The following is a 13,943-nucleotide window of genomic DNA, read 5'->3' as shown; positions in this document are numbered from 1 at the left end:
CGACTCAGTCGAATGAATCACTAATATGCGCTGCTTGGGGTTTTTTCTCCACCGGAGAGCTGTAACCAGGCAACGAGGCGAACACAGGGCACCTCGACAATAGTGTAAATGAATGAATGAGCATCCAAAGGTATATTTATTTATCCTTGTCCACGATGGACTGCGTGTAATAACAGTGTGGATGTGAACACTGGTCATATTTATAGTGGCGTTTGGAGATAAAGAGGAGTAAAAGGCAGCCGTCGCACACGGGCATTAATGCTGGCCTTCTTCATCTGATCTCAGAGGGGTATTTTATTACTACTATTATATTATATTATATTATATTATATTATATAAATTGTGTGCTGGCTGACAGTGGAGTGTTGAGAATGCACATTGCGAAAGAGAGCTCGCTTTCTCTCGCCATCATGCTCTCACACGTCTGGACGGATTAGCGGTGAAGATCAAAAGCCTCTCGGAGTTTTGCGGTGCTTTGCGTGTCATGTCGGAGTGAAAGACACGCAAACGGACAGCCGACAAACTACAACAACCAGCTGCTTCCAGCTCAGTCTGACACAATGGGGTGCGTACTAGATATCTCTGTGTTTGTTTGTTTGTTTATCTATCTATCTATCTATCTATCTATCTATCTATCTATCTATCTATCTATCTATCTATCTATCTATCTATCTATCTGTCTGTCTGTCTGTCTGTCTGTCTGTTTATTTATTTATTTATTTATTTATTTAGTATTATTATTATTAGTAGTAGTAGTAGTAGTATTTTTTATTATTATTATTATTATTATTATTATTATTATTATTATTATTTCCACCTGAATCTTGTTTAAAACACTCCTGCCATGGCCTCTGAGTCCTTTAAACCAGGAGAGAAAAGGTTTACATGTTCAATCTGAGCGGTTTTGTGGGTGCGTCCTAAATCACATCACTGCAGAATGATGAATTTGTGCCATTTATCAACTAGTAGCTGAAAAGTACCCGGATGCAAACAAAAGCCGTGCATTTGGGGGCGTGTTTTTTTGTTCAAAGTAAAGTCCAATGTTATCCATTATACATCAAGTGCACTAATTTGATTGGACAGGTAGATTGTGGATATTTAGTTAACACACATCCTCATCCTCATCCTCGTGTGTGCCTCAGAAAATTCTACACAAATGGTTAATGTATTAAAGTTATTGACATTATCAGTGACACGACAAGCGATATAATTTACAAGAATATAACTTCTGACTTGTAATATATAGGCTCCTCAGACGAAGACGAAAAGGAAGACGCGAAGCCACTTTTAGCTGAAGCATTTTTAACAGGAATATATGTACAAATCCTTGGCAGCTCACTAGCTAGCCTACGATCTGCCAGCCGAAATTTACCATAAAATTTTATCTGAAATTTAGTCAAATGCACTCATGCTTAAAGGTGCAATTTAAAATATGCTTATTGTTTAATTGAATAAACTGATAGATAGCTAGAACTAGAAAAACAACATCACTGGAGAGCTGACTTTCGGGTGTGTAGAACTCGTCTGTATTTCAGATTGGATTTTCACTGCTCATGGGGGCGGAGCTTCGTTCACATAGGCAGGAATCATTCATATGTCAAACACCGCTAAATAACTAATGTATTTTTAATAGCTATTCTAGATGTTTTTTTTAGCATACATAACAGTCCCAGCTTCAATCCTGAGCTCGGGTTACTGTCTGTGCATCCTGTTGTTCTCCTTGTGTCTGTGAGTTTCCTGCAGGTTCTCCAGTGTCATCCCACCACCCAAATCATGCCAGTAGGCAGACATGCTTTACTAAGTTGCCGCTAGGTAGTAATTTGTGTGTGAGTGTGTGTGTGTGTGTTGTGTGTACATTGCCCTTAGAGTCCCAGGATGCACTTCTGGCTTGCACGCTACGTCCCTACGTTATAAAATATACCCGTGTCATATGTAAAACCAATTTCACTATTAAGATAGGAATCAAAAGGAAGCAAAATGATTGACAACGAGCTGGCGTGAAGAGGCGGAGTTACTGTTCGCACTGAGAAGATGATTATTTTCCCCAAGCGACACAACCTGAAGTGTTTTACTCCTCTCTTACTCCACAGCACATTGCCGACAATTTAAACGTTTGTTCCTTACCGTACAATAGACTTTTTTTATCCATTTATTAATACTTTTAAAGTTGTACGACGTCTACAAGACAAGTTAGTTTGTGTTTTCACTTGTTTTGTAGCAGCTGTAAACACACAGCCTCTCTTTTTTAAGTTAATAAGCCAAAAAAACAGGCACGTTACCAAGAAATGTGTTGAATTAACGCCTCCGGGGGTTAATAAACCTTTTTTCCCCCCCAACCTGACACCAGCACTGTTGGATTTTTGAGTCCTGTGTTACAGGACTGTGTTACAGGCTCATATTTGCTCAGCTGGATTACATAAATGCTGTCTGTGTCCTTTTAGTTCATTTTTGCTTTATTTTTTTTGTCTAGTGAACTCAGTCATCGTTTATATATCATACTTACATTTGAATTCTTTTAAAAAACAGATTCTGTAAAAGGTCAGTGAGTTTGTTGTGATGCTTTTTGCTATGTGCCTGAGAAAAAGTGATGAATTACACCCGAATAGCTACTGCAGAGAATGCTGCACTTGGACACGGTGCATAAGCTGATAATGTGAAGCAAACTGGCTGCATTAAGGAAAAGGTCATAGACGGTGGCAGCTTGTTTCACATTCGCATGGACTCGAACGACCAGAGAGGTGCTTAAAGCCGTGGCAGCTCAGATACGGTCAGATAGAAACGAAATAGCTTTAAAAAAAAGGAGACATGGCAGTGTTTCTTGCTCGCTTGGCTTGCAGAGCTGATTCACCTCTTTGCATACACATGAACAAATAGAGCCGTACTGTTATCTTACTCAGGCGTTATCTGGTGTTTTAAGGAAATTAAATAGGATGAAATTTGCACATTTAAGAGAGGGCAGGCATATATATCTCTCTCTCGTGTGTGTGTATGTGTGTGTGTGTGTGTGTGTGTGTGTATGTAATAAGGATGACTGAATTTCATGTTTTATTGGTTATTTAACAAACTCTAGCAAAAAATGTCTAAAGATTTTGGTGTAACATAATTGTACATCAGTATTCAGACCACAGATACAGAACACCATAGCGACGATACAATATAATACAAAACACATCAAATATAACACTATTAAATAATTAAAAGTATCGTCCCCTTAAAATCCCCTTAAATTGTTTTCAGTATGAAAGGAATGCGCATGTGTAAAAGACGGTAAAAACATGTCTCTGACATTTCTCAAGAAAAAACAAGCAACCTCAGCGGTGTTATCTGTGACACGTGAACAACAGCGAAACTCGACTCTGAATACCGAGAACATTTTCCATGTAAATATTGACATGACTTTTGAACTGAAATCGCAGACTCAGGCTTTGGCGCATAGTGAGTGATTTTAGAGCCTGTAGCTATCCATGTAGCTAAATATATGTGTGTAATCTTGAACAAGCCACTTCTGAGGCCTTCTCGAGACCACAAGAAAAATAACTTCTGAAGATCATAAGGCTGAGAAAATATCACATGGCTTTTTAAGACTTCTGTACTTAGAGTCGATTGTTAACTTTTTTAAAGGTCTTGTCGATCAGAATCTTGATGTGATGGATTCTGTTTCCTTTGCTAAACCCTCTACAAGTAAATAAAGATCAAGCCAATGAAAAGGCATTTGTTTGACCCGTACAGAAGTCCAGCAGAGCCTCAGGGCACTTGGCCAGTCCAAAAATAGTGTCTGTATCTGACATATGTCGCTTTTCAGGGCCGGGTCGCAGCATGGCATCGGGAGCTGACACCGCTAAGCATTATATAATGAGTAGAATTGCTCCGCTCTGGAATTCTGAGCATAGATGAAGAAAAGGCAGTAGTGAAAGCAGAAAAGCAGGGTTTCATCGTCTAAAATCAGGAACAGCACAAGGATGTGTGTGTAGAGATGAGCAAGAGACTTGGGTCGATATTTTTTATCAACTACAGCAGGATGTAAACAGAGTAAATGAGGTATAAAAAGACATTTGCGCACAATCACATGCTCCATACTAAATAAAATAAAGGTGCTACCTGTTCAGCGTCAAATGCCGCTAAAGTGTGATTTTGCATCTGCTAAATCAGGAAAACATCCAAATTTAGACATCCAGTAAATTGCCAGATGCCCATATTAAGCCAGGTTTCCTTTGTAAAACATACAATCAAACAAATGTCAAGAACAAGAGATCATATTGCTGTGAAATCGCTAAATCTTAAGTTAGCAAAGAATGTTATTGCTAACTTAGCTAACCAGGGTAGCTAAATACTTTTAAGGGAACGTTTTCTGTTCTCTTCTTCTTGAAAGTATGTTTTTAGCATACTTTCATGTGTGTTTCTCTCCGCAGCAGTGCAATGAACCAGATAAAAAGTATAAATAAATAAGATGGAATAGCTAGCGTAGCATCGCTGAAGTTTAAGCCGGCTAAAACACGGCAGGACACGCGATCGGGTAATAAACAACTTCGGGATAGTAAGAGTAACTGTGTTTTATCACACCATCGCACTGGTGAATACTTTCCTCTAACACACACCCGGAGGCTTTTATTCTTACCTAAAGAGCACAGAGAATGAGATTGTGTAATAAAGTGACACCTCTATGCTGAACAGAACTGGTGCAGTTCCACAATTTTTTTACGGTTCAGACCGACAGGAATGTAAAGTGTGTGTGTTTCAATAAGATCAGAAATTCATCCATTGTACAGCACCTATACTGTATGTTTATCTGTCATATTTATATTTATTTTTAATTTTTCTATTATATTTACTTTAGTTTCTGAGCCCAGACTTGCAGCCGGTTGGTCTGGTGCAATGTTCCGGTGATATCATGCGATAACACGCTCCCGGCTCCTTCTAGAAGAATCTAGAAACTTCTTTCGCTGTTTTTTTTTTAATGCCTGGTTTCCCATCCTTGCGTGTAGGATCAGGTGTGTGCATGTTGGAGCTTTTAGTAAATTATATAACCCGGTTATGCAACTCTTACAGACTTCTAACACTTTGTATGTTTCATATTGAATAACATTTCATTTACATGAAACCGATATTTTACGTAAGAGGAGAGACATTTATTACGACATTTCCACTTTGTATCCTAGTGTCACTGGATCTGCTCTGAAGACTTGCAACATCACAACACACACACACTCACACACACACACACACACACACACACACATGTAGTAGTGTAAAGCAGTGATATAACGGTGTCTAGTATAACAGTGTGTAGCTCTGTGTAATAGTGTGTATCGGTGTGTGACGTTGTGTAACAGGGCATAGCAATAGCAGTGTGTACCAGTGTAAAGCAGTATGTAATCGTGTGTAACAGTGTGTTGCTGTGTGTAACTGTGTAGCAGAGTAAAACAATGTGTAATTTACATTTACGGCATTTAGCAGACACCCTTATCCAGAGTGACTTACAACTGAGCACCTGAGGGTTAAGGGCCTTGCTCAGGGGCCCAGCAGTGGCAGCTTGGTGGACCTGGGGTTTGAACCCATGACCTTCCGATCAGTAGCCCAACACCTTAACCACTGAGCTACCACATCCCCTACCACATCCCCACATAATAATGTGTATCACTGTGTAGCTTGTGTGTAGTAGGACATGTAGCATGTGTAGCAGTGTGAAGCAGAGCATTGCAGTGTAGTAACAGTGTGTAACAGTGTTTAACGGTGTGAAGTGGTGTGTAGCAGTGTGTTGCAGTCTGTAACAGTGTGTAGCAGTGTGTTGCGGACTGTAGCAGCATGTAACAGTGTGTAACAGTGTTTAACAGTGTGTAGCAGTGTGTTGCGGTCTGTAGCAGTGTGTAACAGTGTTATATACTGTGTAACAGTGTGTTGCGGTCTGTAACAGTGTTATATACTGTGTAACAGTGTGTTGCGGTCTGTAACAGTGTTTAACAGTGTGTAACAGTGTGTTGCAGTGTGTAACAGTGTTATATACTGTGTAACAGTGTGTTGCGGTCTGTAACAGTGTTTAACAGTGTGTAACAGTGTGTTGCAGTGTGTAACAGTGTTATATACTGTGTAACAGTGTGTTGCGGTCTGTAACAGTGTTTAACAGTGTGCAACAGTGTGTTGCGGTCTGTAACAGTGTTTAACAGTGTGTAACAGTGTGTTGCGGTCTGTAACAGTGTTTAACAGTGTGTAACAGTGTGTTGCGGTCTGTAACAGTGTTTAACAGTGTGTAACAGTGTGTTGCGGACTGTAGCAGCATGTAACAGTGTGTAACAGTGTTTAACAGTGTGTAGCAGTGTGTTGCGGTCTGTAGCAGTGTGTAACAGTGTTATATACTGTGTAACAGTGTGTTGCGGTCTGTAACAGTGTTATATACTGTGTAACAGTGTGTTGCGGTCTGTAACAGTGTTTAACAGTGTGTAACAGTGTGTTGCAGTGTGTAACAGTGTTATATACTGTGTAACAGTGTGTTGCGGTCTGTAACAGTGTTTAACAGTGTGTAACAGTGTGTTGCAGTGTGTAACAGTGTTATATACTGTGTAACAGTGTGTTGCGGTCTGTAACAGTGTTTAACAGTGTGTAACAGTGTGTTGCGGTCTGTAACAGTGTTTAACAGTGTGTAACAGTGTGTTGCGGTCTGTAACAGTGTTTAACAGTGTGTAACAGTGTGTTGCAGTGTGTAACAGTGTGTAACAGTGTTATATTACTGTGTAACAGTGTGTTGCGGTCTGTAACAGTGTTTAACAGTGTGTAACAGTGTGTTGCGGTCTGTAACAGTGTTTAACAGTGTGTAACAGTGTGTTGCGGTCTGTAACAGTGTTTAACAGTGTGTAACAGTGTGTTGCGGTCTGTAACAGTGTTTAACAGTGTGTAACAGTGTGTTGCGGTCTGTAACAGTGTGTAGCAGTGTGTTGCGGACTGTAGCAGCATGTAACAGTGTGTAACAGTGTTTAACAGTGTGTAGCAGTGTGTTGCGGTCTGTAGCAGTGTGTAACAGTGTTATATACTGTGTAACAGTGTGTTGCGGTCTGTAACAGTGTTTAACAGTGTGTAACAGTGTGTTGCGGTCTGTAACAGTGTTTAACAGTGTGTAACAGTGTGTTGCGGTCTGTAACAGTGTTTAACAGTGTGTAACAGTGTGTTGCGGTCTGTAACAGTGTTTAACAGTGTGTAACAGTGTGTTGCGGTCTGTAACAGTGTTTAACAGTGTGTAACAGTGTGTTGCAGTGTGTAACAGTGTGTAACAGTGTTATATACTGTGTAACAGTGTGTTGCGGTCTGTAACAGCGTTTAACGGTGTTTAACAGTGTGTTGCAGTGTGTTGCAATGTTTAACAGTGTTTAACAGTGTGTTGCAGTGTTTAACAGTGTATTGCAGTGTGTAACAGTGTGTAACAGTGTGTAACAGTGTTTAACAGTGTGTAACAGTGTGTTGCGGTCTGTAACAGCGTTTAACAGTGTGTAACAGTGTGTTGCAGTGTGTAACAGTGTTTAACAGTGTGTAACAGTGTGTTGCGGTCTGTAACAGTGTTTAACAGTGTGTAACAGTGTGTTGCGGTCTGTAACAGTGTGTTGCGGTCTGTAGCAGTGTGTTGCGGTCTGTAGCAGTGTGTTGCGGTCTTTAGCAGTGTGTTGCGGTCTGTAGCAGTGTGTTGCGGTCTGTAGCAGTGTTTAACAGTGTGTTGCGGTCTGTAACAGTGTTATATACTGTGTAACAGTGTGTTGCAGTGTGTAACAGTGTGTAACAGTGTGTAACAGTGTGTTGCAGTCTGTAGCAGTGTGTTGCAGTGTGTTGCGGAAATTCACTGAGTGAATGTAGAGTTGACGAAGGATTTTGTAGAATTTGGTCTGTACTGTGAGCAGATGGATGCTCTCTCACCTTCACCCTCAGCCTGTGTCTGGTATTTAACACCTTGTGTGTGTGTGTGTGTGTGTGTGTGTGTGTGTGTGTGTGTGTGTGTGTGTGTGTGGGAGAGAGAGAGAGAGAGAGAGAGAGAGAGAGAGAGAGAGGTATACTGACAGTCTGCTGATGTACATGACATGGAGTTACACAACATTAAATGTAACTACAAACAGAAACTTAATTCTTAATGATACATAAAAAATAGACTTGTGGTAAAATAATAATTAAATTCGGTTGGTAACAGTAACTGTGATTTACATCCGTCTGTATAATGCCACACTCTCATGGATTATTGTCCTGTAGCATCACATGCCAAAAGTGGTTTAATGATTGTATATGACAGCAGTGTGCCCTCATGATGCTAAACTAATGGCTATTAGCCTCAATGGCCCAGAGCTACACTAAAGGACATGCTAATAAAGAGATGATTAGTGGACAGTGCAGAGAGAGAGAGAGAATGAGAGAGAGAGAGAGAGAGAGAGAGAGAGAGAGAGAGAGAGAGAGAGAGAGAGAGAGAACTGATGATACAATACGGTACCGATTTGTTAACAAAAAGTGACCCAGACCTTTAATCACTTGTTGTGTGTCCTGCATACTGCCTATTGTATAACAGATTAAGAACTACATTAAGTATACACACACACACACACACACACACACACACACACACACACACACACACACACACACACACACACACATTCCATGGGCACACAATGAGTTGGTCCGGTGAGATCATTGTGAGTCTGCACACACATTTGTTCACACACTGAGAGCTGCTTTTTGCCGATCATGTTAATCAAGAGCTCAGCTGTATGTGTGTGTGTGTGTGTGTGTGTGTGTGTGTGTGTGTGTGTGTGTGTGTGTGTGTGTGAGAGAGAGAGAGAGAGAGAGAGAGCGAGAGAGAGAGAGAGAGAGAGAGAATGAGGATAAACTGCAAAAAAAATATTATATATTATAAATATTAACAATTTACTTAATAATGCATAGAGTCCATTTTTGCCTTCAGGACTGTTTTTAGTCGGTTCTTGAATGTTCCTGTATAAGGTCCTTCTGGATATTAGATCATCTGTGTAGAGTAAAAGGCTTTACGTCAGTATTGGTTGAAGTCGGTCCAAATGATGCAATGGGTTTAAAAGCTTTGCATAACCTCAAGTTATAAAAGTGCTGCTGAGTTTGTGATGTTTCGATGGTTCCTGGTTTATTTACAGTATACGCTCGATCATGGAATGCTTACTGAGGGATGTCTGTAGGTCATTTTTGTCGTGTAGCTGGTTCTTCAGCATTGACGGTTAAACGGATCGAAAATTATGAGCGTTCATCCGTAGATCTGAAGATTGGGAAGAATGTTATGTTAAAGGGTTAAAATTATTATGAGAAGTTTGAACGTATGCTGGGGGGCACGGTAGCTTAGCGGTTAGCACGTTTGCTTCACACCTCAAGGGTTGGGGGTTCGATTCCCGCCTCCGCCTTGTGTGTGTGGAGTTTGCATGTTCTCCCCGTGCCTTGGGGTTTCCTCCGGGTACTCCGGTTTCCTCCCCCGGTCCAAAGACATGCATGGTAGGTTGATTGGCATCTCTGGAAAATTGTCCGTAGTGTGAATGAGAGTGTGTGATGGGTTGGCACTCCGTCCAGGGTGTATCCTGCCTCGATGCCCGATGACACCTGAGATAGACACAGGCTCCCTTTGCCCCGAGGTAGTTCGGATAAGCGGTAGAAAATGAATGAATGAATGAATGAATGAATGAACGTATGCTCAAAGAGTTTGTTGTGGTAGGATATAAGATCACAAGGATTCGCTCGCTCATTGTTTACTCCACGGTTCATTCCTCATCCTCCAAAATGACTCCTTATACAGTACCACAGTACCTTGTCTGTTATCGTGTAGTGCAATCTAATGACTTCCTAATGACTCCCACAAGTCTTATGGATCATGAGCAGTTCAGTAACATTTGGAGGAATAAATTATGAATCCAGGCGTTCTTTGTTTCTTTCCCCACACCCACATGCCTACAGACAAGAAGAATCTCTTAGAAAGCTTAGAAAGAATTATTTATTATATAAGTCGCTTTTGTCGTTAAAAGTCACATCCGTAGAACAGGTTTAGTGTTTCTACATATCTGTGTTGGAGTTTAATACAGTATTGCAGACACCCGTGTTTCTCTGTGACCATGCGAGTTTATTTTCGATTAGATGTGGGCGTGTCCACATCGGCAACGTGACAAAGTTGAGAAAAGTTGTGCGTCGACAACCAATAGGAGTGACGACAGTAGAGTGCAAACTGTTTCTCATCTCATATCATATGATGCAGATATCCGCTGCAGAATTTTATATACAAACACCTCCACAGTCAGAAGGTTTTGTTGTAGCAGCAAGAAAACTGGTTTGTTGTCAAGTGGAACGCTAGGTGTGCCACCCAGTGCTAAACATTGTTACTATGGCAACCAGCAGAAGTAATTTCGAAGTGCAGAGACTTGCGACTTGCGGCGATAAATTCGATGTATGAACATAGCTTAAGATCACGAATCTCACCTCGCAATTATTTTACGAGGCAACGTTTTAGTCCGATACAAATAAGTAAATGAATAAAAAAATAAATAAATAAACGTTTCCTCTGCCAGTTTTTTTTTTTGGGAGTTGTTTTGCCTGCTGATTAGTCGCTTGAATATTGAGTGTTCTCGAAACTTGTTTATCTTTAAAACTGTGTTATAACGGAAAACTTGCGCTCAGATTCGACGTCGAGCGATTATCTGTGTAAAATTTCCAAAACAGTGGATTTCAGGTTTTCAGGCCTCATTTCTCCAGTTTCTCTTGGTTTAAAACACACCTTACTCAGCTGATTAAAGCCTCGATAATAAGCTGATGAATTGACTCGGGTGTGGTGGAGAAGGAGTAACAAGAACCTATCTCAGGTGTCATCGGGCATCGAGGCAGGATACACACTGGATGGAGTGCCAACCCATCACAGGGCACACACACACTCTCATTCACTCACACACACTCACACACTACGGACAATTTTCCAGAGATGCCAATCAACCTACCATGCATGTCTTTGGACCGGGGGAGGAAACCGGAGTACCCGGAGGAAACCCCCGAGGCACGGGGAGAACATGCAAACTCCACACACACGAGGTGGAAGCGGGAATCGAACCCCGCGAGCGGGAATCGAACCCCCGGGAGCGGGAATCAAACCCCCAACCCTGGAGGTGTGAGGCAAACGTGCTAATCACTAAGCCATCGCGCCCCGTCTTCTTGGTATTGTCAATGCTATAGTTTAGCTGTAACAGTTGTGGACATTTTCCCGTTTCTTTGCTAGACAGCACTTAAAGTCGAGTTACATCCATGATTAAACAGTTACTGATTATTTTATGTGGATTAACACTAAATGGAATATTCATTGTGGCTTCACCATCTGGCAGTGCAGTGCTCTGTTTACCCAGTGGTGCACCAACACTTATGCTAAACAGGGCACCGTTCCAGAGCCACGGGCCAAATCGAACACCAGAAAGCCGGCAAATGATTTTTCCTGATGCTTATAGCATGTCACGAGGCAGTGAATACCAAACGTATTCCATCTTATTGCACGCAAGTCTTAACAGGAAGTACCGCAGAAACGCACCCGTAAATAAATAAAAGCTGCAAGCTAAAAAAAAAACCTTGGTGTTGCTGATCTTTTAGAGGAACAAAAAGGACATCATGCTATTGAAAAATAGCCTTTGGGTCACAACAAGCTTATTTTGAAGTCCTATGTCTTTTTATTTCTTACTATCGAGTTATATCAACTACGACATTATTGGTGATGGGAACAGAATCATTTGGAAAAACGTAGACGCCGAATTTAATTTGAGCTCCTGACGAAGCATTTGTATCATTGAAAATTCTTTTTTATTTAGCCTTTGTGTGTGTGTAAGCTTCAAACTTTTTTTTTTTTTTTTTTTTTAAATTCACCCATTATTTTAAACCCTTAGTGGCAACCAGAGACTGTTTGATGAATGGATTCTTGAGGTTAAATAACAGCTGGCCGATTTCCATTTTGTTAGCTTAATTAACAGGAGGACTTGTACCCTTGAGAGAGCAGGAGAAGCGAGAGAGAGAGAGAGAGAGAGAGAGAGAGAGAGAGAGAGAGAGACCATAGTGACTCTGTCCTAGAAAACAGTCTCACAGTCTTCTTTAATGATGTCTGATTCAGCAAATAACATTATTCTGCTAATAGTAATACTACTTCCTGTCTATCCTTCTATATTCTGCATGACAGAAAAGAACATCCTGATCATTTTGGCCACATCAGAGCAGAACAGATCGTTAAACATTTTCGTTTACATCGTGCTAGAACCTGGTAAACAATTAAACATCTTCCAAACAGCTCTGAGAAGAAACCGAAAACACGCCCCTGAGGTTCCTGCTCGACAAAAGTTCTTTAGGTACCACTTTTTGTCGCTGTCACTTTCACTTTGTCTGCTGTGCTTTATTCCTTGCCTTCCTTTCAGGCTATGATGTTATCTCCATTCCCTTAAGTGCCCCTACAGTGATATGGCAGTGACACAGAGATACAGAAGCAGATCCACAGCAGAACAACCACACACCAGACTTTTATATAGAGAAACCGACCGAATCGGCTGAAGGACTTCAGAACGAGGACGTAACTCCGCTCTGACCTTTTGTTTTTAAATGCAGGAAGTAGGAAGCGGCTGTTTTTGCTTTGCATGAAATTGCCATCGGAACATCTTATGATTTTGCTTTCGTTCCGTTTCAGGTGATTGAAGCTTTATCTGGGTTGCGGTCGTGCTGTAAAATGAAACCGTATCGACGATATTTGACAAGGACATTCAAAATGATTTTAAATTCTTTCTTCTGATTGGTCAGAACTGTTGATTAATTACACATTTTTTGTAAGGAGCCTCAAGTGTCGGTGCTCTGAGTCTTTAGGACTTTCTGGTTTCAGTAGGGGGCAGGACGGCTTAGTGGTTAACACGTTCGCTTCACACCTCCAGAGTTGGGGGTTCGATTCCTGCCTCCGCCTTGTGTGTGTGGAGTTTGCATGTTCTCCCTGTGCCTCGGGGGTTTCCTCTGGGTACTCCGGTTTCCTCCCCCGGTCCAAAGACATGCATGGTAGGTTGATTGGCATCTCTGGAAAATTGTCCGTAGTGTGTGAGTGTGTGTGAGTATGTGTGTGTGTGCCCTGTGATGGGTTGGCACTCCGTCCAGGGTGTATCCTGCCTCGATACCTGATGACGCCTGAGATAGGCACAGGCTCCCCGTGACCCGAGGTAGTTCGGATAGGCGGTAGAAGATGAATGAGTGAATGAATGGTTTCTGTGTTGTTTTGTCTTCAGTAGAAGCTGTTGTTAAATTTAACTATAAATGGATACAAAAAAAAAGGATGAAAATTGTTTTTTGATTAAATCGTTAGACGGTTTCGGACGTTTCGGTCAGCTTCATACTGTAACATCACTCCATTATAGGTATATTTTCCTACGAATAGCTGAATGTTTTCTTTCCTTGAGTCTAGAACATATGTCACAATCAGGGAAAAAAAAGGTGCAACAACACAATCTTTTCCAGGATCCTCGATCCTGATATTTTTTGATTTTCCGGCATAAAGAAAATGACAGGAAGTCAGACAAGGAGGATGAAGAGTGATTGACTCGTCTCTCTGTTACACCAGGTTTGAATAAAAGCAGTGTCGCTTTCATCCCAACAACAAAACCTTCTGTGGTGCAACGTTTTCATTACAACACATCAGACAAAGCGTTTGTCTCTGAAGCGGAAACGTGTCAGACGGAACGGATTTGCATAACGGCGCCATCAATCACGCCGCAAACCTTCGCAAACACTTCTACACTCTCGCTTCATGTAGGTCAGCGCGTGCGTGAGGAAGACGAGCCGCTAGAAGTTTCCCTTCGGCGTAGACGATATCGAAAGTGTTACGCTGGTGTCTCTTTTCAAACCTTTTACCTTACAGTAGCACGCGCATGTGTGTGTGTGTGTGTGTGTGTGTGTGTTCATTAATTATGCAGTAATTC

The 13,943-nt window shown here is 41.3% G+C and overlaps 1 protein-coding gene across 6 annotated transcripts in view; it reads left to right on the top strand.

The window, feature by feature from the left end:
* The window catches only part of LOC113646464 (homer protein homolog 1), a 28,973-nt gene continuing 15,030 nt past the window's right edge, over positions 1-13,943 (top strand). For 2 of the 6 annotated variants that reach the window (XM_027152738.2, XM_027152733.2), the window contains exons 1-2: positions 2-289; positions 359-565. In XM_027152738.2, the coding sequence (XP_027008539.1) occupies positions 561-565 (5 nt within the window). In that variant the 5' untranslated portion in view covers positions 2-289; positions 359-560. The other 4 variants (XM_027152736.2, XM_027152735.2, XM_027152737.2 and 1 more) reach the window with 4 other exon arrangements.

Source organism: Tachysurus fulvidraco, chromosome 21 (assembly GCF_022655615.1).
Source record: "Tachysurus fulvidraco isolate hzauxx_2018 chromosome 21, HZAU_PFXX_2.0, whole genome shotgun sequence".
NCBI lineage: Eukaryota > Metazoa > Chordata > Actinopteri > Siluriformes > Bagridae > Tachysurus > Tachysurus fulvidraco.
Note: the sequence above shows the minus strand (reverse complement) of the source record. Positions and strands in the feature narration are given on the sequence as shown.